At 45.2% G+C, this 16,585-nt stretch overlaps 1 protein-coding gene across 2 annotated transcripts in view; it reads right to left on the bottom strand.

The window, feature by feature from the left end:
* Positions 1-16,585, bottom strand: part of CSMD2 (CUB and Sushi multiple domains 2) — a 683,179-nt gene that overhangs the window by 82,278 nt on the left and 584,316 nt on the right. For both annotated transcript variants that reach the window (XM_055586466.1, XM_055586467.1), the window contains exons 42-44: positions 14,479-14,667; positions 9,826-10,003; positions 8,653-8,798 (exon numbers count right to left, since the gene is read on the bottom strand). In XM_055586466.1, the coding sequence (XP_055442441.1) occupies positions 8,653-8,798; positions 9,826-10,003; positions 14,479-14,667 (513 nt within the window). The remainder of the gene's footprint in view (positions 1-8,652; positions 8,799-9,825; positions 10,004-14,478; positions 14,668-16,585) is intronic.

The following is a 16,585-nucleotide window of genomic DNA, read 5'->3' as shown; positions in this document are numbered from 1 at the left end:
TGCACTTGGATTTGGGGTCCAAGCCCAGCTGATATTAAAATGCCTTCCCTTGCCATTGTTCCTTGTATATATCTCTTTCTCCAGAAACTCACAAAGATGCGGTGGCTATGATCTATGTTAGGGATCCATAATCATTGCATCCTTTGGCTATATCACCATCTGAAAGTGTTAGGAAAGTGTCAGTTCTTCAGTTGTGTCTGATTCTTTGCAACCCCCATGAACTGTAGTCCGCCAGGCTCTTCTGTCCATGGCATTCTCCAGGCAAGAATACTGGAGTGGGTTGCCATTCCCTTCTCCAGGGGATCTTCCTGACCCAGGAATCGAAACGCAGGTCTCCTGCATTGCAGGCAGATTCTTTACCACCCGAGCCACCAGGGAAGCCCACCATCATCTGAGCCTTCCCCCCGCCCCAAAAATCATGCTCTTTTTAAAAATCAAACAATAGAAAATAAACATTTCCCTTAATCAGTGATTGTATTCCACATGAATGACTTTTAATGGCTGTATTTTCCTCCATTTGCATGTATGTGTCAATCTGTACACCCAATCTCCTATTATTTCATATTTGGATTGTTTCTAATTTACCTGTTACAAATAGCACTTCAAGGAATATCTTTATACACAAATTTTTGCACAATTCTCAGAACTAGGATTGGTGGGTCCTAGATAATTGTTAATTAGGAACCCTGGGTGTAAGTAACACAAATCAGCTGAGGGTAGAAGAAGCTTCTCAAGAGAAAAGTGAACCCAAGGGTGGCTTTGTACCCAGACTTCATAAAGGCAGAGGACAAGCCAACTGTAGGGCCACCAGGAATCCAGGAAACTTTCCTATGTGTCTGTCTCAGTGGTTCTTCTGTACGTAGGACTTCTCTATTTCTCAGTCTCTATGGACGATAGAAGACAGGCAATCCACTGCACTTGGATTTATACCTTCCCTCTTCAGGAGACAAGTCCAGGTAGAAACAGAATCTCTCAGGTTCAATCTCGAGTTCCCGAGAGAGAGCATCTGATTTATCTCTGCTGGAATCAGGGCAGGTGCCCATCTTTAGTTTCTGTTCCCGTTCCTGGGGTTGGGGACGCATGTGGAGGGGAGTCATGACGTACAAATACAGCCGACAGACACCCACGTGAGTGGGGAAGTTAAGGAGAACATTATGAGCTGTGTAGATACCTGAAAATGTCTTGACTGTGGCTAATCACATTGTGTTAATCTTTTGGTATGTATTCTCAGACTTCTCACCACTAAGTGGGCCACTCTCTGCAACCTTCACAATAGGATTATCATTTTTAAAGGATCATTACAGATTATTCTTTACTATGAAAGAATCCATTTTTTCTATTGAATGCTTTTGCTTTGAATTCTTTTCTTTGATTGTTATTGTTGTGGTTATAACATATATCACAACCCAGCTTTTATTTTAAAGCTGTCACATTGTCTTAGTTGTATTCCTGGTACAGAAAACTCTATTATAAAGTCTAGTTATATTGTATTTAGCCTAATATAAGAGTCTTTGTGTTTTTAATAGGGAGTTGGGCTTTAATAAATTTGTATTTGTCATAATAATTGAACTTGTTTTGCTGCTGCCTGCTGCTGCTAAGTCACTTCAGTTGTGTCCAACTCTGTGCGACCCCTGAGACGGCAGCCCACCAGGCTCCCCCATCCCTGGGATTCTCCACGCAAGAACACTGGAGTGGGTTGCCATTTCCTTCTCCAGTGCATGAAAGTGAAAAGTGAAAGTGAAGTCGCTCAGTCATGTCTGACTCTGAGCAACCCCGTAGACTGCAGCCTACCAGGCTCTTCCGTCCATGGGATTTTCCAGGCAAGAGTACTGGAGTGGGGTGCCATCGCCTTCTCCGTGAACTTGTTTTACTTGTGCTTATTCTGTGTTTTCTATAGCTTTGTTTCTACACAGCTCCCTTTGTTTTCTTCTTTTTATCTGTGAATTATGCTTTGCTTCATTTTTTCTTTTAGCAATTTGGAAGTACTGTAGTTGAGTTTTAAGTTATTGATGGCTAAAATATATACTTGGAATCCTTCTTTTTCTAATTGTAAAATCAATAATTGAATAATATCTATTGATTCCTCTACCATGGAAGATGAAGACATTTAATTTTTCCTCTCCCTCTTCTAAAAATATCTGGGCATTTGTTAATATGAAATGATTACTTTTAAACTTCTAAGAATGAATTGTATTTGGATTGTTTTGAATCTATATTTTCAATTATTATTAGAGTTAAATCTGTGATTAGTCAATTCATCCCATTTTATCTTTTCTTTTATACAGTTTCTCTATAGAGTTATTTATAGTTATCTCTATATTGAGTTATTTGTTCATCCTTTGTTGGGTAGCTACTTCTTCGAGTTAACAATTCAAACTGAGACTTTGGTTGACACTCATTTTAAGCTCTTGGATATCTCATTTTAAGTTCTTGGATATCTGCAAATGACTATCTCTTGCTGCATATGTGAAGCGTCCAACAATTTTTTTTTCTTGAACAACTCTGAAAATCCCTCCTTCATTTTCTGGAATCGAAAATTTCTGGAATTTTCACGTAATCTGAGAATTGTTGATTTTGGCTTCTTGTAGTTAGTTTTCTCAGCCTGGGTTCCAGTAGCTTTCTTCTACCCTTCACCCTTATAAATTGGAAAACTTCCCAGGCTGGTTTTGATTTCTCCTGGTATACAGTGAACTCCTTATCCTATATGCACAGATTTTTCCTTAATCTCAGAAGAGTTTTATTTTATTATTTCTATTCCATCCATCAGGTTCTTCTCCTCAGAAATGCTTCTTGTCAGTACGTTGGTTCTTTGGCTGCTGGGTCTCTTTATTTACCATCTTCTCCTTTATCATTTTCAACTTCTTGTCCTTTTCTCTCTTCATATGGAGCTTTTCCGGTTTGGCCTCCACATCTCTGAACTGTTTCTCTATAGCGTCAATTCTGCTCTTTGCTGGTTCGTATGCCAATTTAAAGTGTGCAATTGCATTTTGTTAAAACTTTTGTTTTTTATAGCTGGCTCCCCTCATAAATAAAACTTTTAATTTGTAACAATGACAAAGGTGTAGGAAAAGTTGGAATTATAGTAACAAAACTTTCTCCATGAACCAATTGAAAGTTAAGTTGCCAACATGATATCCCATAACCACAGAATATTTCAGTGTGTATTTCCTATAAATAAGCACATTCTCCCACACAATCACAATACAAGCACCAAAGGAGGAAACTAACACTGATACATTGCTGCCATCTAATCCTTACATTCCATTCAATTTCTACCACTTTTCTCAATAAAGTCCTTAATAGCTAATGCATCCAGTTCAGAAACATGCATTGCATTTCATTGTCATGTTTCTTAGTCTCCTTTAGACCAAAACAGTTCTAAAGTCTTGCCTTGACCTTCCTTGACTTTTACACTTTTGAAAATTATATACCAGCTAACTTCTAGTATGTAACACTGTATTACATTACCCTAGTTATGACCAACCTAGATAGCATATTTAAAAGCAGAGACATTACTTTGCCAACAAAGGTCTGTCTAGTCAAGGCTATGGTTTTTCCTGTGGTCATGTATGGATGTGAGAGTTGGACTGTGAAGAAGGCTGAGTGCCGAAGAATTGATGCTTTTGAACTGCGATGTTGGAGAAGCCTCTTGAGAGTCCCTTGGACTGCAAGGAGATCCAACCAGTCCATTCTGAAGGAGATCAGCCCTGGGATTTCTTTGGAATGAATGATGCTAAAGCTAAAACTCCAGTACTTTGGCCACCTCATGCGAAGAGTTGACTCATTGGAAAAGACTCTGATGCTGGGAGGGATTGGGGGCAGGAGGAAAAGGGGGCGACAAAGGATGAGATGGCTGGATGGCATCGCCGACTCGATGGACGTGAGTCTGAGTGAACTCCGGGAGTTGGTGATGGACAGGGAGGCCTGGGGTGCTGCGATTCATGGGGTCGCAAAGAGTCAGACACGACTGAGCGACTGAACTGAACTGAACAGTTTAGGTTTGTCGGATTCCTCATGATTAGATTCAGGTCGTGCATCTTTACAAGGAAGCGATGCCGGGTTCTTCTCATTGTCTCCTAACAGGTGGGGTATGATTTCCCCTTCTATTAATCTCTCAGCAAGATAACTCTTATTTGGAGTCCACATTACCTAGACTATTATGCTAGAAGTAGATGCTTTGTAAAACTTGCTTCTATTTCCCAAGATGTATGTTTCTAAGAGCATTTTTCTCTGCAATTCAAATCCCATTTTGTCACTTTTGTAAATACAGTAGCATATTGTCATAAGTCTCCTTAAGGTACTTTTCTTCTTTTTGGTTCTTCTATGAAAAGAAATTTATTTAGGGCTGTTTGCCTATAAAAAGGCAAACATTCTTTCCCCTACTCCATTCCCAATTTCTACTCTCTGCAAGTCTGGCTCCTTCCTTTTCTTTAGTTCTTGTCTCAAATACCACCTCTTAAGACATGCTTCCCTCAATTATTCTACATGAAGTAGATTCTCTATGCTTTTGTTTGCTATCTTATCTGTTTCTTTCATAGCATGTTTTACAAATCACAAAGATTTTGTCTAAACGTGTTTGTTCCCTCTCTTCTTGGGGAAAGAAAACTGTATGGGGAACAGACATTTCAGAAAGCAGGAAGCACGCACAGTCAGCGATGATAAGAAAGAACGCTTATGCTTGTCATCAACAGAAAAGTGAAATGCTATTCACCAGGTTGGCAAAAATTTAAAGTCCAGTAAAACCCAGTGTCTGCAAGAATGTAGCGCTGTAGCAGTTCTATCTCCATGATGAGGAAGAGTGGGAGCTGTTAAAACTACTTTGTGAGGTCGATTTGGCCTTAGCTAGTAAAACTGAGTATGTGAATACTTACAACCTCTCAATTCCACACGGGCATGTACCCCAGAGAAACTCTTGTTCATAAGAAGGAATGTGCAACAATGCTCATATTGTTTGAAATAAAGTAATTTAAATGCCTATTAAGAGTAGACTAGATAAACCACTATTTTCACACAATGAGATACTAGACAGCATTGAAAAGTGAACCTAATCTAGTCACATGCATCAGCATGAATTTCTAAAGCTTAATTTTGAATGAAAAAAAGCAGGTCACAGAAGAAAACTTACTGAACAATTCTACTTACATAACCGAAAAACCATGCTAAATGAAACAATATATATTTTTGGAGACATACACCTATGGAGTAAAATCATAATGAAAAGCAATGAAAGATTAGCAGAACATTTAGCAAAATTCACAATCCTGATTAACTCTGGGGGGTTGGGCAGGGGGCGTATTGGAGGTGGTGCATGGGGCTTCAAGAGCACTGGTGGTCTTTTTCGCAGACTCAGCTGTGGGTGTTCATCTTATTTTTCTTCTTTAAATACACACATGTATGTTACACACTTTTTACATATTGCTAATATTCTACAATTTGTCAAAAACCCAATGAGTGGGTGGAAGGTGCCTTCTTGCTCACTTGGCCCCTTACAAAGAGTATCTCCCACCTGAACCTGCTGGCCTGCGTTGATCCTCTCACCCAGGCCCTTGCCTGCTCCTCTGGCCCATGAGGCCTTGGTCTGAGCTGGCACTGAAGGGTCTCATGTCTCATCTGAGGGCATCAGGGGCACAGTGGCCAGGACACACAGAGGAGCAAGAGATATCCTGGGCAGACTTACTCAGGAGAACTCGGGAACAAGGACAGCCCAGGGCACTGCTGGGCCTCCTTCACCTGTGCCTGGACCAGGTGGGGTTAAGAGACAAGAGCAGGGATAAGAAACCTGGCTTTAGGAGGAGGTGACTTCACACAGATCCTGTTACTCTCCAAGTACAATAATAATGATGATCATGACAATGATGATGATGATGATTAAAACTGCCACTTGTTGAGTAACTTTGCTTTAGTTACACAAATTTTATTTCTTAATTGAATTTTTTGAGATCATTGTAGATTCACATGCAATTGTAAGAAATAATACAAAGAGATCTCATGTATTGTTTACCCACTGATTCCTAATAGAAAACATCTCGCAAAACTATGGTATAATATCACAGCTGGGGTACTGACCCTGATACCATCGAGATGCAGAACATTTCCATCATGGTAAGGGGCCCTCATGCCGCTCTTTTATAGTAAACGCATCTACTTCCTTCCCATCCCTAACCCCTCCTTAGCCATGGCAATGACGAATCTGTCCTCTTTTTCTATAATTTTTCAAATTTCAAAAGTGTTGTCCAAAATTATATATGGCTCAAGAATCACAGAATGATGTTGCTGTTCAGTTGCCAAGTTGTGCTGCGACCCCACGGACTGCAGCACACCAGGCTTCTGTCCTTCACCATCTCCTAGAGTTTGCCCAAGTCCACGTCCATTGAACTGTTGATGACATCCAACTATCTCATCCTCTGTTGCCCTCTTCTCCTTCAGCCTTCAATCTTTCCTAGCATCAGGGTCTTTTCCAATGAGTCAACTATTCGCACCAGAGATCAAACTGCCAACAGTGAATGAAATTTAACAATAAAAAGGAACAAAGTCCTATTACATGTAACCATCTCATGAGATGGTTAGATAGCATCACTGACTCAATGGACATGAATTTGTGTAAATTCCAAGAGATAATGAAGGATAGGGAAGCCTGGTGTGCTACAGTCCATGGGGTCATAGAACTGGACACAACTTAGTGACTGAGTAACAATTATTACATGCAATACCTTGGATTAATCTCCAGGATTATATTGAGTGAAGAAAAGTCTATCGCCAAACATTACACATTATTGAGTATCTTTAATACTTTCTGCCTAGAGCTAAGCATTCCCCTGCATGAGTTCATTTAACTCTGTGAGATTAGGCACTGATATGATTGCCATCTTGTGGGTAATGAAGTTGAGGCTCAGAAAAGTCAAATGACAGCCTCATGGTCACGCAGCTAATATATGGCAGAGGTTTGAACCCAAGTCTACAATGCTGGAGTCCACACTCTATCAGTCTGTGGCCCAGTCCCATAGAGTCAGAATAACAGAGCCTTCAAAACTGGGGTCCTGGGGCTTCCCTGGTGGTCTCGTGGTTAAGAATCCACCTGTCAATGCAGGGGACATGGGTTCAATCTGTGGTCTGGGAAGATTCCACATGCCGAGGAGCAACGAAGCCTGTTCATCACAACTACTGAGTCAGCAATGAAGACTAAGACAAAAACAAAACAAAAACAAAAACCTTAGGTCCTGTTCATCGGGTGAGAGGTGTGCCCAACCAGAGGGGTGTGGGTATGAAGGCAGAGCGAGGGCAGGGTCCCATCACCATGTCACGCTCACGCTGGCCAACACTCCTGGGAATGGTGACTGGAGCCGCCCGCGCTCTCAACAGTGTCATTTCAGTCTCTTTCTGCCTCAATATCACTGCCTCTCCCGAGGACTTGGGGCTGAATGCATTCAAATTTCGATAAATACATGTGTGAGGTGTTAGCACCACGTGGTCTCACCCCAACAGCCAGCGCAGAGCTGCAAGGGCTGGGTTCTCCTCCCAGTTCTAGCCGTGTGGTTCTGGGCAAGCCCTCCTGCCTTCCTTAGTCCCCATTTCCTCGTTTATAAAATGGGGATAATAATAGCTGCCTTACTAACTCACAGGATTCTTAGAGGTCATGAACTCCAAGCCCTTTGTGCTGCAGGTGAAGAAACTGAGCTAGGGAGAGACCTACACAGGTCAGACACTTGGCCTGAGGCGGAGCCAGGAATAAAGTCAAGCCTTCCTGATTTCAGTTTATATAGATGTAACATTCTGCAAATCATAAACATGGGGGCTTATTTCTTGGCTGGGCACAAGCCCATGGAGAACTTTCTGTAAGTTTTCCTAAGCTGTGTCCACTGTAATAAAAATGAGGAAATACCTGGGACCATAATCTTGGACTTTTATGAGAAAATAGGCTGTCGGTAAGGACAGACACACCTTGCATTGTTCATGCTCCTGTTCTTGAATTTTCCCCAAGTTCCTTTGTGCACAGTACTTCCTGTGAGGTCAACAGAGGCTCTAGATACCTTTGGAGTGGGACCATTCTCTAGAATGTGCTGAGGGATGAGGTGGGGCACAGATAAATGGATAAAACAACCAGGGAGCTGATATGTGAAAGATGAATAAGACTCACCCTGCTGCCTCTGAACCTGAACTTGGCACCAAGGATCAGCCTTGTGGGCTTCTCCACCCTACCAGTGTGGCAGTGAAGGAAAACTCACATTTGTGGAGCCCTTTGCTGGGAGCTCTCACATCACTACAGCTGAATTCTCATAACCCTGAGGACACTGAAGGCTTTCCTGGTGGCTCAGACGGTAAAGAATCTGCCTGCAATGCAGGAGACCTGGATTCAGTCCCTGGGTTGGGAAGATTCCTCGGGAGAAGGGAATGGCTACCCACTCCAGTATTCTTGCCTGGAGAATCCCATGGACAGAGGAGCCTGGCGGGCTATGAAGTAGTCTATGAAGTAGCAAAGAGTCAGAAACGACTGAGCGACTAACACTTTCTTTCTTCTGAGGACACCGAGATGGAGAAGCTATGTCACTTGTCCCCAAACCCCAAACTGGCAAATGTAGGAGCCAGGAGGCAAGCCCAGCCTGGACTGAAAAGTCTGGCCCTCTCGTCCTCCCTGGACCAGGCTTTCATACTGACCAGAGAAAGCTATGGCGAAGATCCCGCCCATGGCTGTCTCGTGGTGGAACTGGAGCAGGACCTGGTTGGATGAGCTGTGCATTGTCTTCTTGGCAAAGCTCCGGCTGAAGGCTCCAAGCTGTGGGGCTGTCTTCTGTGGCCCATCCCTGCAAGAGAAAAGAAGATCCTGCATGTCATGCGTCACCATGCCTGCCTATTCTAACTGGTGCATCAGTGGCCTTCAGTGAGCAAAGAGACACACCCATGTTGCCTTCCTGGGCCCAAGGATTTCTTCCCTGGAATTTTATCTAGTCCCTTCCATCTGATCTCAGCCATTGTCTGGAAACTCAGTGAGAAATCCATTCAGGGCAGTCAGGTGACAGTTATCCAGATCTGGGAATTTTGAGAACAGAATGCTACTATCTCCTGCTGATTCCCAGAAGCTCTAAACAAAGGAATTTTAAAAAGATATCTTTGTTCAGAGATTCAGAGGTTTGGAAAAAACTGTCGAGGAAACTGTACTAATCAACTAGTAATTCACATTCTCATTTTAAAATTAACACAAGAAACTCTAACTGTATAACTCAGAGCTGAGCCGTCCAACTTGGTAACCACTAGGCTACACGTGACTATTTACATTTAAATTCTTTAGAATTTAATCAATTTAAAAAATCAGCTCCTTAGTCACTCTAGTCACATTCGAGTGCTCGAGGGCCACATGTAGAGAGGGGCTATGATATTGGACCGCACAGATATGGAACGTTTCCATCACTGCAGGCAGTTCTGTGGTCAGCGTTAGCTCAGCATGAGATGCCAGTGGGACTTCATAAAATTCCACTGCACAGCTCTTCCCTTAGTCTGGGTAGCTTGTCCAGTAAATGCAGAATTTTGGTTTGGACTCTGGAAATACTGAGAAAAGTCTGCTCATGGATCTAGATTCCCATACCCATTGGTATTTTGACTGACCCCCAGCAGAACGCCAGGTGGGGAACCACACTGCCCTGCTAGTCCTTTCCCATCGAGGAGTCAAAAGGGCTGATGGAAGCTGAGTTCTTAGGCCACTATGCTTGAGACCCAGGAGGCTGACAGCCATTAAAACTATCCAGCCCTTGGTTTTCTGGACTAACAGATGGGTGACCCAGCTGAGAGCCCAGCTCAAGCCCCTTTCCCTGCCGACACAGCAGCTGGCCCTACCAGACGGTGATGAAGTCTCCAGACGGCTCTGTCTGCAGCAGGCTGAGGTTGAGGCGGACGCCATGACCAATGGGGACGGTGATCAGCCAGATGCAGTCCTGGGAGCTGGAGTAGGGACTGGGGAAGCCCGGGGAGTACACAGTGCCATTGAAGGAGGTGATGTTGCCACCGCAGGGGACTGCCAGGGAGAGGACACAAACACAGGAGTGCTCAGATCACCTCCCCCGTGAGAATTCAGGTGATTTCCTGAAGCACGAACCATCCTGCTCCAGGAGGCTGGGTGGGATGGGGAGATAAGGGGGGGCCGAGGATGGCGGGGCCTGGCTTTTCCTGCTGTTCCCAACACGTCACATCCCGAGAGGCCCCCGATCTTCAGCACAGGTGCCTCTGTGGGCCTGTCTCAGCCTCGAACCCTCTTTTCTCTTTCTCATTAAAGAGACCTGTCCAGGAGGAAGAACACACCAAAGCTACCACCTCTCCTTTCCTAGGAATGCTAGAGTCAGGGCTTCACTATATTTACTGGGAAGGGGTAGAAAATTATGATGGTATCTTTTTATCTTATTATTCTAAGATTCTGCAGAAGGCAATGGCACCCCACTCCAGTACTCTTGCCTGGAAAATCCCATGGATGGAGGAGCCTGGTAGGCTGCAGTCCATGGGGTCGTGAAGAGTCAGACATTACTGAACGACTTCACTTTCACTTTTCACTCTCATGCATTGGAGAAGGAAATGGCAATCCACTCCAGTGTTCTTGCCTGGAGAATTCCAGGGAAGGAGGAGCTTGATGGGCTGCCGTCTATGGGGTCGCACAGAGTTGGACACGACTGAACTGACTTAGCAGTAACAGTATTCTAAGATTCTTGGATTGGTACTTTTGGTTTTGACTTAAGAGTTGTGGATTCTTGGGACTTTCCTGGTGGTCCAGTGGTTAAAAACCTGCCTTCCAATGCAGGGAACACGAGTTCGATCCCTGATTGGGGAATTAAGATCCCACATGCCATGGGGCAACTAAGCCCGCGTGCCGTATCTACTGAAGTCTGTGGTCTAGAGCCTGCGCGCCACAACGCGAAAAGCCACTGCAATTAGAAGGGTGAACAGCACAACTAGAGACTCGTCCCTGCTCACAACTAGAGAAAGCCTGTGCACAGCAACAGAGACCCAGCACAGTCAAAATAAATAACTATTAAAAAAGCAATTGCAGATTTTTATAGTGAGGCTAAGGTTGGATTCAAATCATGGCTCAACCATTAACTTGACTAGATAGCTTCAGATTAGTAGGGTAGTCTCTTTATCTTCACCTATAAAACAGGACTAAGACCCTCTCCTCATAGGATAGTGGTTGACCATCAGATGAACTCATGCATGTAAGATGCTCAGCCAGTGTGAGCTCACAGAAAGGGCATCTGCTACACAGACATGCCCCCTCCCCATCTTCCTGTCTCCCCACAGCAACACCCACTCTTACACTCAGTCTGATCTAGGCTTTAGGCTGGGCTTCCCTGGTGTCTCAGATGGTAAAGATTCTGCCTGCAATGTGGGAGACCTGGGCTTGATCCCTGGGTTGGGAAGATCCCTGGAGGAGGGCATGGCAACCCATTCTAGTATTCTTGCCTGGAGAATCCCCATGGACAGAGGAGCCTGGTGGGCTGAAGTCCACGGGGTTGCAAAGAGTCGGGCAGGACTGAGTGACTAAGTACACACACAAGCACATAAAGAGTCCTGGAATTCTCCATGCTATTTGGACTTGGTCACTGCGGAGGAAAACAAGAGATTCTGGGCAAAATTCCCCTGGTCCAGAACAATGAGTGTATTGGCTGGTATGGGTCATCAATCAGACTCGTGGATGGGGGCAGGCTGACCTGAGAAGAAAGCATCCCAACACCTCCAAGCAGAGGCCAGGGCTCTGGGCTCCGGCGAATGTGAGCACATCCTGAAAGTGGTGCGCACGGGCACGCCATCCCTCCTCCATGGACCAAACCACCACTCGCTGCCAGATGCAGCCAGGGGAAGCAAAGGACAGCAAGGATGCCACGGCATGTGATTCTGATCTGTGGCATCACAGTCTCCCGGGACACGGTCGAGTGTACCAGTGTCTCCCGCCTAGGGTGGAGTGTGTTGTCAACATGGAGTGTCGAGGGAACGTTTGGGGGGGAGCCCCTTATCTGGTCCTGGGGAGGGGGAGGAAGTCCTGGCAGAATTCACTTTTAGACTCAGACCTGAGGGAGGACAAGGGCTATACTGGTAAGGCAGGAGAGAAGAGCAACGTTCTACGAGGAGGGACCAGCATGCACTCAGAACCAGGGGCAAGAGGGGCAAAAATGGAAAGCATTTCAGCTGAGCTGGAGCGAACTGTGAGAGTGGAGAACACGGGAAGGTCAACGGGGTCCAGGTGCTGAGGCATAGCGTGCGCTAGCTCCAGGGGGCTGGACCGTTACCCCAGGGGAGGTGGGAACAGCTTGCTAGCTTCTCAGCAGGGCCGTGTCTAGAGTACAGTAAGTCCCCTACATATGGATGAGTTCCATTCAGAGAGGGCATTTGTAAGTCCAATTTGTTCATGAGTCCAACAAAGTTAGCCTAGGTACCCAACTAACACAATCGGCTATATTGCACTGTTCTGTAATAGGTTTATAATACTTTTCACATGTAATACACTAATACATTAAAAACAAACAAATACAAAAAATAAAGAAAACAAGTTTAATCTTACAGTCTAGTATCTTGAAAAGTAAAATAGTATAGTACAACAGCTGGCATACAGGGGCTGGTGTTGAGTGAACAGGCAAGAAGAATTACTGACGGGAGGAGGGAAGGGAGGAGGTGGGAGACGGTGGAGCTGAAGGATCGCCAGCTATAGGAGACGGAGGGCAAGCTGCAATGCCACTCATGCCGGCTGCTAATGGCACAGGTTCTGGTTCCTTGCTGGAACTAGATGTACTTTAACATCTTTGAAAGTTCGCCGCTGTACATGAATGGTTTCACAGGCTCACCACCCTCCCACACTGTGAAAAGTGGACTAAGGAACACAAGACTGAAGGCTGGGAGCTGGTGACAGGCCTCATCTAAGTGACCTGGATTAGGGTGGAGGCAACGCATACAGACAAGTGGATGCATCTGAAGGGCAATTAGGATGTAGAATTAGCAAGACTTTGACTAGACAGGATAGGCGAGAGGCAGGCTGCCCAAACTGAGTAACGAGTAACCAAGGGACGAGAGGGGCCTTTCACTCTAGTGAGGATTTCAACATAACGGCAGAAAGAGGATGGCTTCCATTTTAAACACATTAGAATTTAGGTGCTTCTGGATAAGTGAAGCTATTTAGTAAGGAGTTGGATGTACAGGTGAAGAATCGGCAAAGAGATAAATGTTGCAGACACAGATAGCTTTTGGAGATGTGAAGGAAAGAAGAGAAGAGAGTGTGGGAAATAACTTCAAAGAACAAAAACACTTAAGGGACAAAGAAACAGATGACTAAAAAGTTGGCACAGGCAGAAAGGTAATTGGAAATGCAAGAGAAAATGATGTCCTCGTCTAAGCTAAGGGAAGCACTATCTTAGGAGGAAGAAGGGTTCATGGCTAAAGATGTCTGATGGGGGAAACACTGCTCTTCCATCTCCCGTGACACCATAAAAAGGAACAAAAAGGAAACAAAAGTCCACAATGAAGCTTGTCATAGAGAGGGTGGCCAGCCAACAATTCCAGAATGGTAGACTGATTATGCATGGGGATGATTTTGAAAATTTGAAAATCTGACTGGGAATTTAATAGTTTTACAGATTACGACCTTATATTCTAACACCAGAATAGATCAGTTGTGCAAGCCAGGTGTCTTTATCTATGGAGAGTTAATACTTTTCCAACTCGTGGATTTTGAACCAGTTACCGTGCTGGGCACTTTACACGTGCCATCTTGGAATCCTCTCCGCTCTTACGAAGAGAAGCCCCATCATACTAAGGAAGAAACTGGAGGTCAGAGAGGTGAAGCAGTTCAGAGATAAAGCCTAGGGTGATCTGATTCCAGAGCTGGGGCACTTTCTCCTGAATCATACTGTCCTCCTGCTAAACCTTGCCCTTTCAAGACAAATCCCAGCTTCTCCTCCAGGAAAAGTAAGGGAAAATGGAATGGAGATATGTAGACATGGATAGGGACAGCATGAGCTCCTGGTCCTCCTCCACCCTGATTCTGGTTAATGAAGGCCCAGGAAAGTATCCCCTGTAGCTCTCTGATATCCTCAACTCAGATCTCTCTAGGTTCATGTAGGAGAAGGGGAATAAGTTGGGGGGTATGAAGAGAGGAATAAAACTTTTCTAGAAGGATGCTTTCTTCTCTTCTCCCTTTAGGAAAGCACCATGATTGACTCTCTACCTCTCAGCATATCAGTGTCTTCGCTTCTGACTGAGACATCTGGCCCATGAGGTTGGCTGTTCCCAAGGGCTGAGAATGTATTCCTTTGGCTTTGACCTGTGTCTCCTTCAGGTCCTCTGTACTGTTGGCCCAGAGCTCTGTGCCCAGTTTGGGTAGGCTCAGTCCTGTCCATATGAAAACATGATGGACAATGTTTGCTAGGATCTCCTAGCATGGGTGATCCCATGGAGCAGGCACGTGTGTGAACCCTGTCCTGAAGAAGAATCACCAGGACTGACTGAGGAACATACCTTCACACCTGGGCAGGGGGTGGTCCCAGTTCCGGTTGGTGCCATGTTGACATGTGAGGACGGGGTGGCCCATCAGCTGATACCCTGGGAGGCATTCGAAGGTCACTGACTGTCCAACATTGTAGCCAGCTCCCCGAACAATGCCGTTGGCAAAGGGCTCTGGGTCTGGACATTCTTGAAGTTCATACGCTGGGAAAGAATAAGAGAGAAGGTTTTTTTTTTTTTATTCTCTCTGGGCATTTTCTCCTCATCCAGGTGTGCCAGGGAACTGGCAGGTGGCGCTAGTGATAAAGAATCTGCCTGCCAGTGCAGGAGACAGAAGAGACGGGAGTTCTTATCCCTGAGTTGGGAAGATGCCCTGGAATAGGAAATGGCAACCAACTCCAGTATTCTTGCATGGAATATTCCATGGGCAGAGGAGCCTGGAAGGATACTGTCCACGGGGTTGCAAAGAGTCAGGTACCGCTGAGCACATGCACACACAGGGAGGTAGCAGAGTGCTGGAGAACCAAGGCATGGACTCAGACGGGCTTTTGTCATTTTCTAGCTATTGGCTCTGGCCAAGTGATTTCAGTTCCCTATGCCTTTGTTTACTTACTTAGAAAACAGTTATTGTGAGAATCTGATAGGAGGATACACACACACAGACCTTTGCTCGGTCCTGGCACGTGGTAAGAATGCAGTAAACATGCTGTCTGTTATTGCTGCTTTCATGGGAAAGGGCGGCCCACGGAAGACAAGGTTAGATGGAACCATTATTCTTTGAGCACCTCGATGGGGCTCCGCATTGACTTCGGCTCTTTTCTGTTGCTTATTTCATTCAATCCCAATAACCACCAAGATCACAAACACAGCAAGCAGTCAGGTGAGCACTTGAGTGGGGTCCTTCTGACTCTCAGCAATTAGAACCTCTCAAGAAGGAAGAAACACGGGAGTAAGCCCAGTGTGGCAAGGAGAGAAACTTTTCCGAGGGAATAGCTGGGTTAGAAGGAATGTGTGGGGACACCCTGGGTGGTCCAGTGGTTAAGAGTCTGCCTTCCAATGCAGGGCGTGTGGATTCAATCCCTGGTCAGGCAGTTGGGATCCTACATGCCTCGTGGCCAAAAACAAACAAAAAGCAAGCAAACAAACAAACAAAAAAAAAAACGCAGGACAGAAGCAATGTTATGACACATTCAACAAGAGACTTTAAAAATGGTCCACATCAAAAAAAAAAACTTAATAAAATAAGAGGAATGTGTGATTTTCGTACACGGGAGTCCCTCCAAAGAACAAGAAAGTTGCTTCCCTGAGAATGGGTGTGCCTGCCTTGAAAGGAGAAGCCTTAATGGGAGCAGCTGAGGCAACAGGGAGAAGTCACTGAGGGATTTGCTGAGCACACGTCAGAGAGCCAGAGCCCTCAATTATTAATAATAGGATCCACAGGACAGTAATTAGACGCACTCAGCAGGAAATCAGCAGAGGGAGCGTTCCTACAGTGGAAATTCTCAGGGGGAGTGGTTGAGATCAGTGAATGCTCGATGCAAGTCAGTGCCTCATCACGTGCAATAACAGTGCAAAGAACGGTGATCATGAAGCACTCCCTCCGTGTGATGTGTTTCCTCTCAGTGTCACGCACGGAGGCCTCTGTGGGCAGAACTGGGCAGATTTCACTGGGAAATCATCAAGGCAGGACTTCCCTGGGGGTCCCTGGTTAAGAATCCATCTGCCAATGCAGGTGACACGGGTTTGATCCCTGGTCCAGGAAGAACGCACATCCTGGGGAGGCAACTCAACCTGAGCACCGCAGCCACCGGGCCTGCACGCCACAGCTACTGAACCTTCGTGCCCTCAAGCCCGTGCTCTGCAACAGAGAAGCCATTGCAATGAGAAGCCCACACACTGAAATGAAGAGTAGCCCCTACTCGATGCAACTAGAGAAAGCCCACGCAAAGCAACAAAGACTCACTGCAACCAAAAATAAACAAATAAAAATTTAAAAAATAAGCAAAATTTTTTTTTTAAAGAAGAAATCATCAAGGTAGTTGGGTGCGTTAAAAAATTGAGCAGTCCTAGAGAGACTGGGTGGGCTGGGCAGCCAAAGGGGCATGGCTCTGTCAGCAGCAAC

This window comes from Bubalus kerabau, chromosome 6 (genome assembly GCF_029407905.1).
Source record: "Bubalus kerabau isolate K-KA32 ecotype Philippines breed swamp buffalo chromosome 6, PCC_UOA_SB_1v2, whole genome shotgun sequence".
In the NCBI taxonomy this organism is placed as follows: Eukaryota; Metazoa; Chordata; class Mammalia; order Artiodactyla; family Bovidae; genus Bubalus; species Bubalus kerabau.
This window is presented reverse-complemented; position numbering and strand designations above follow the sequence as displayed.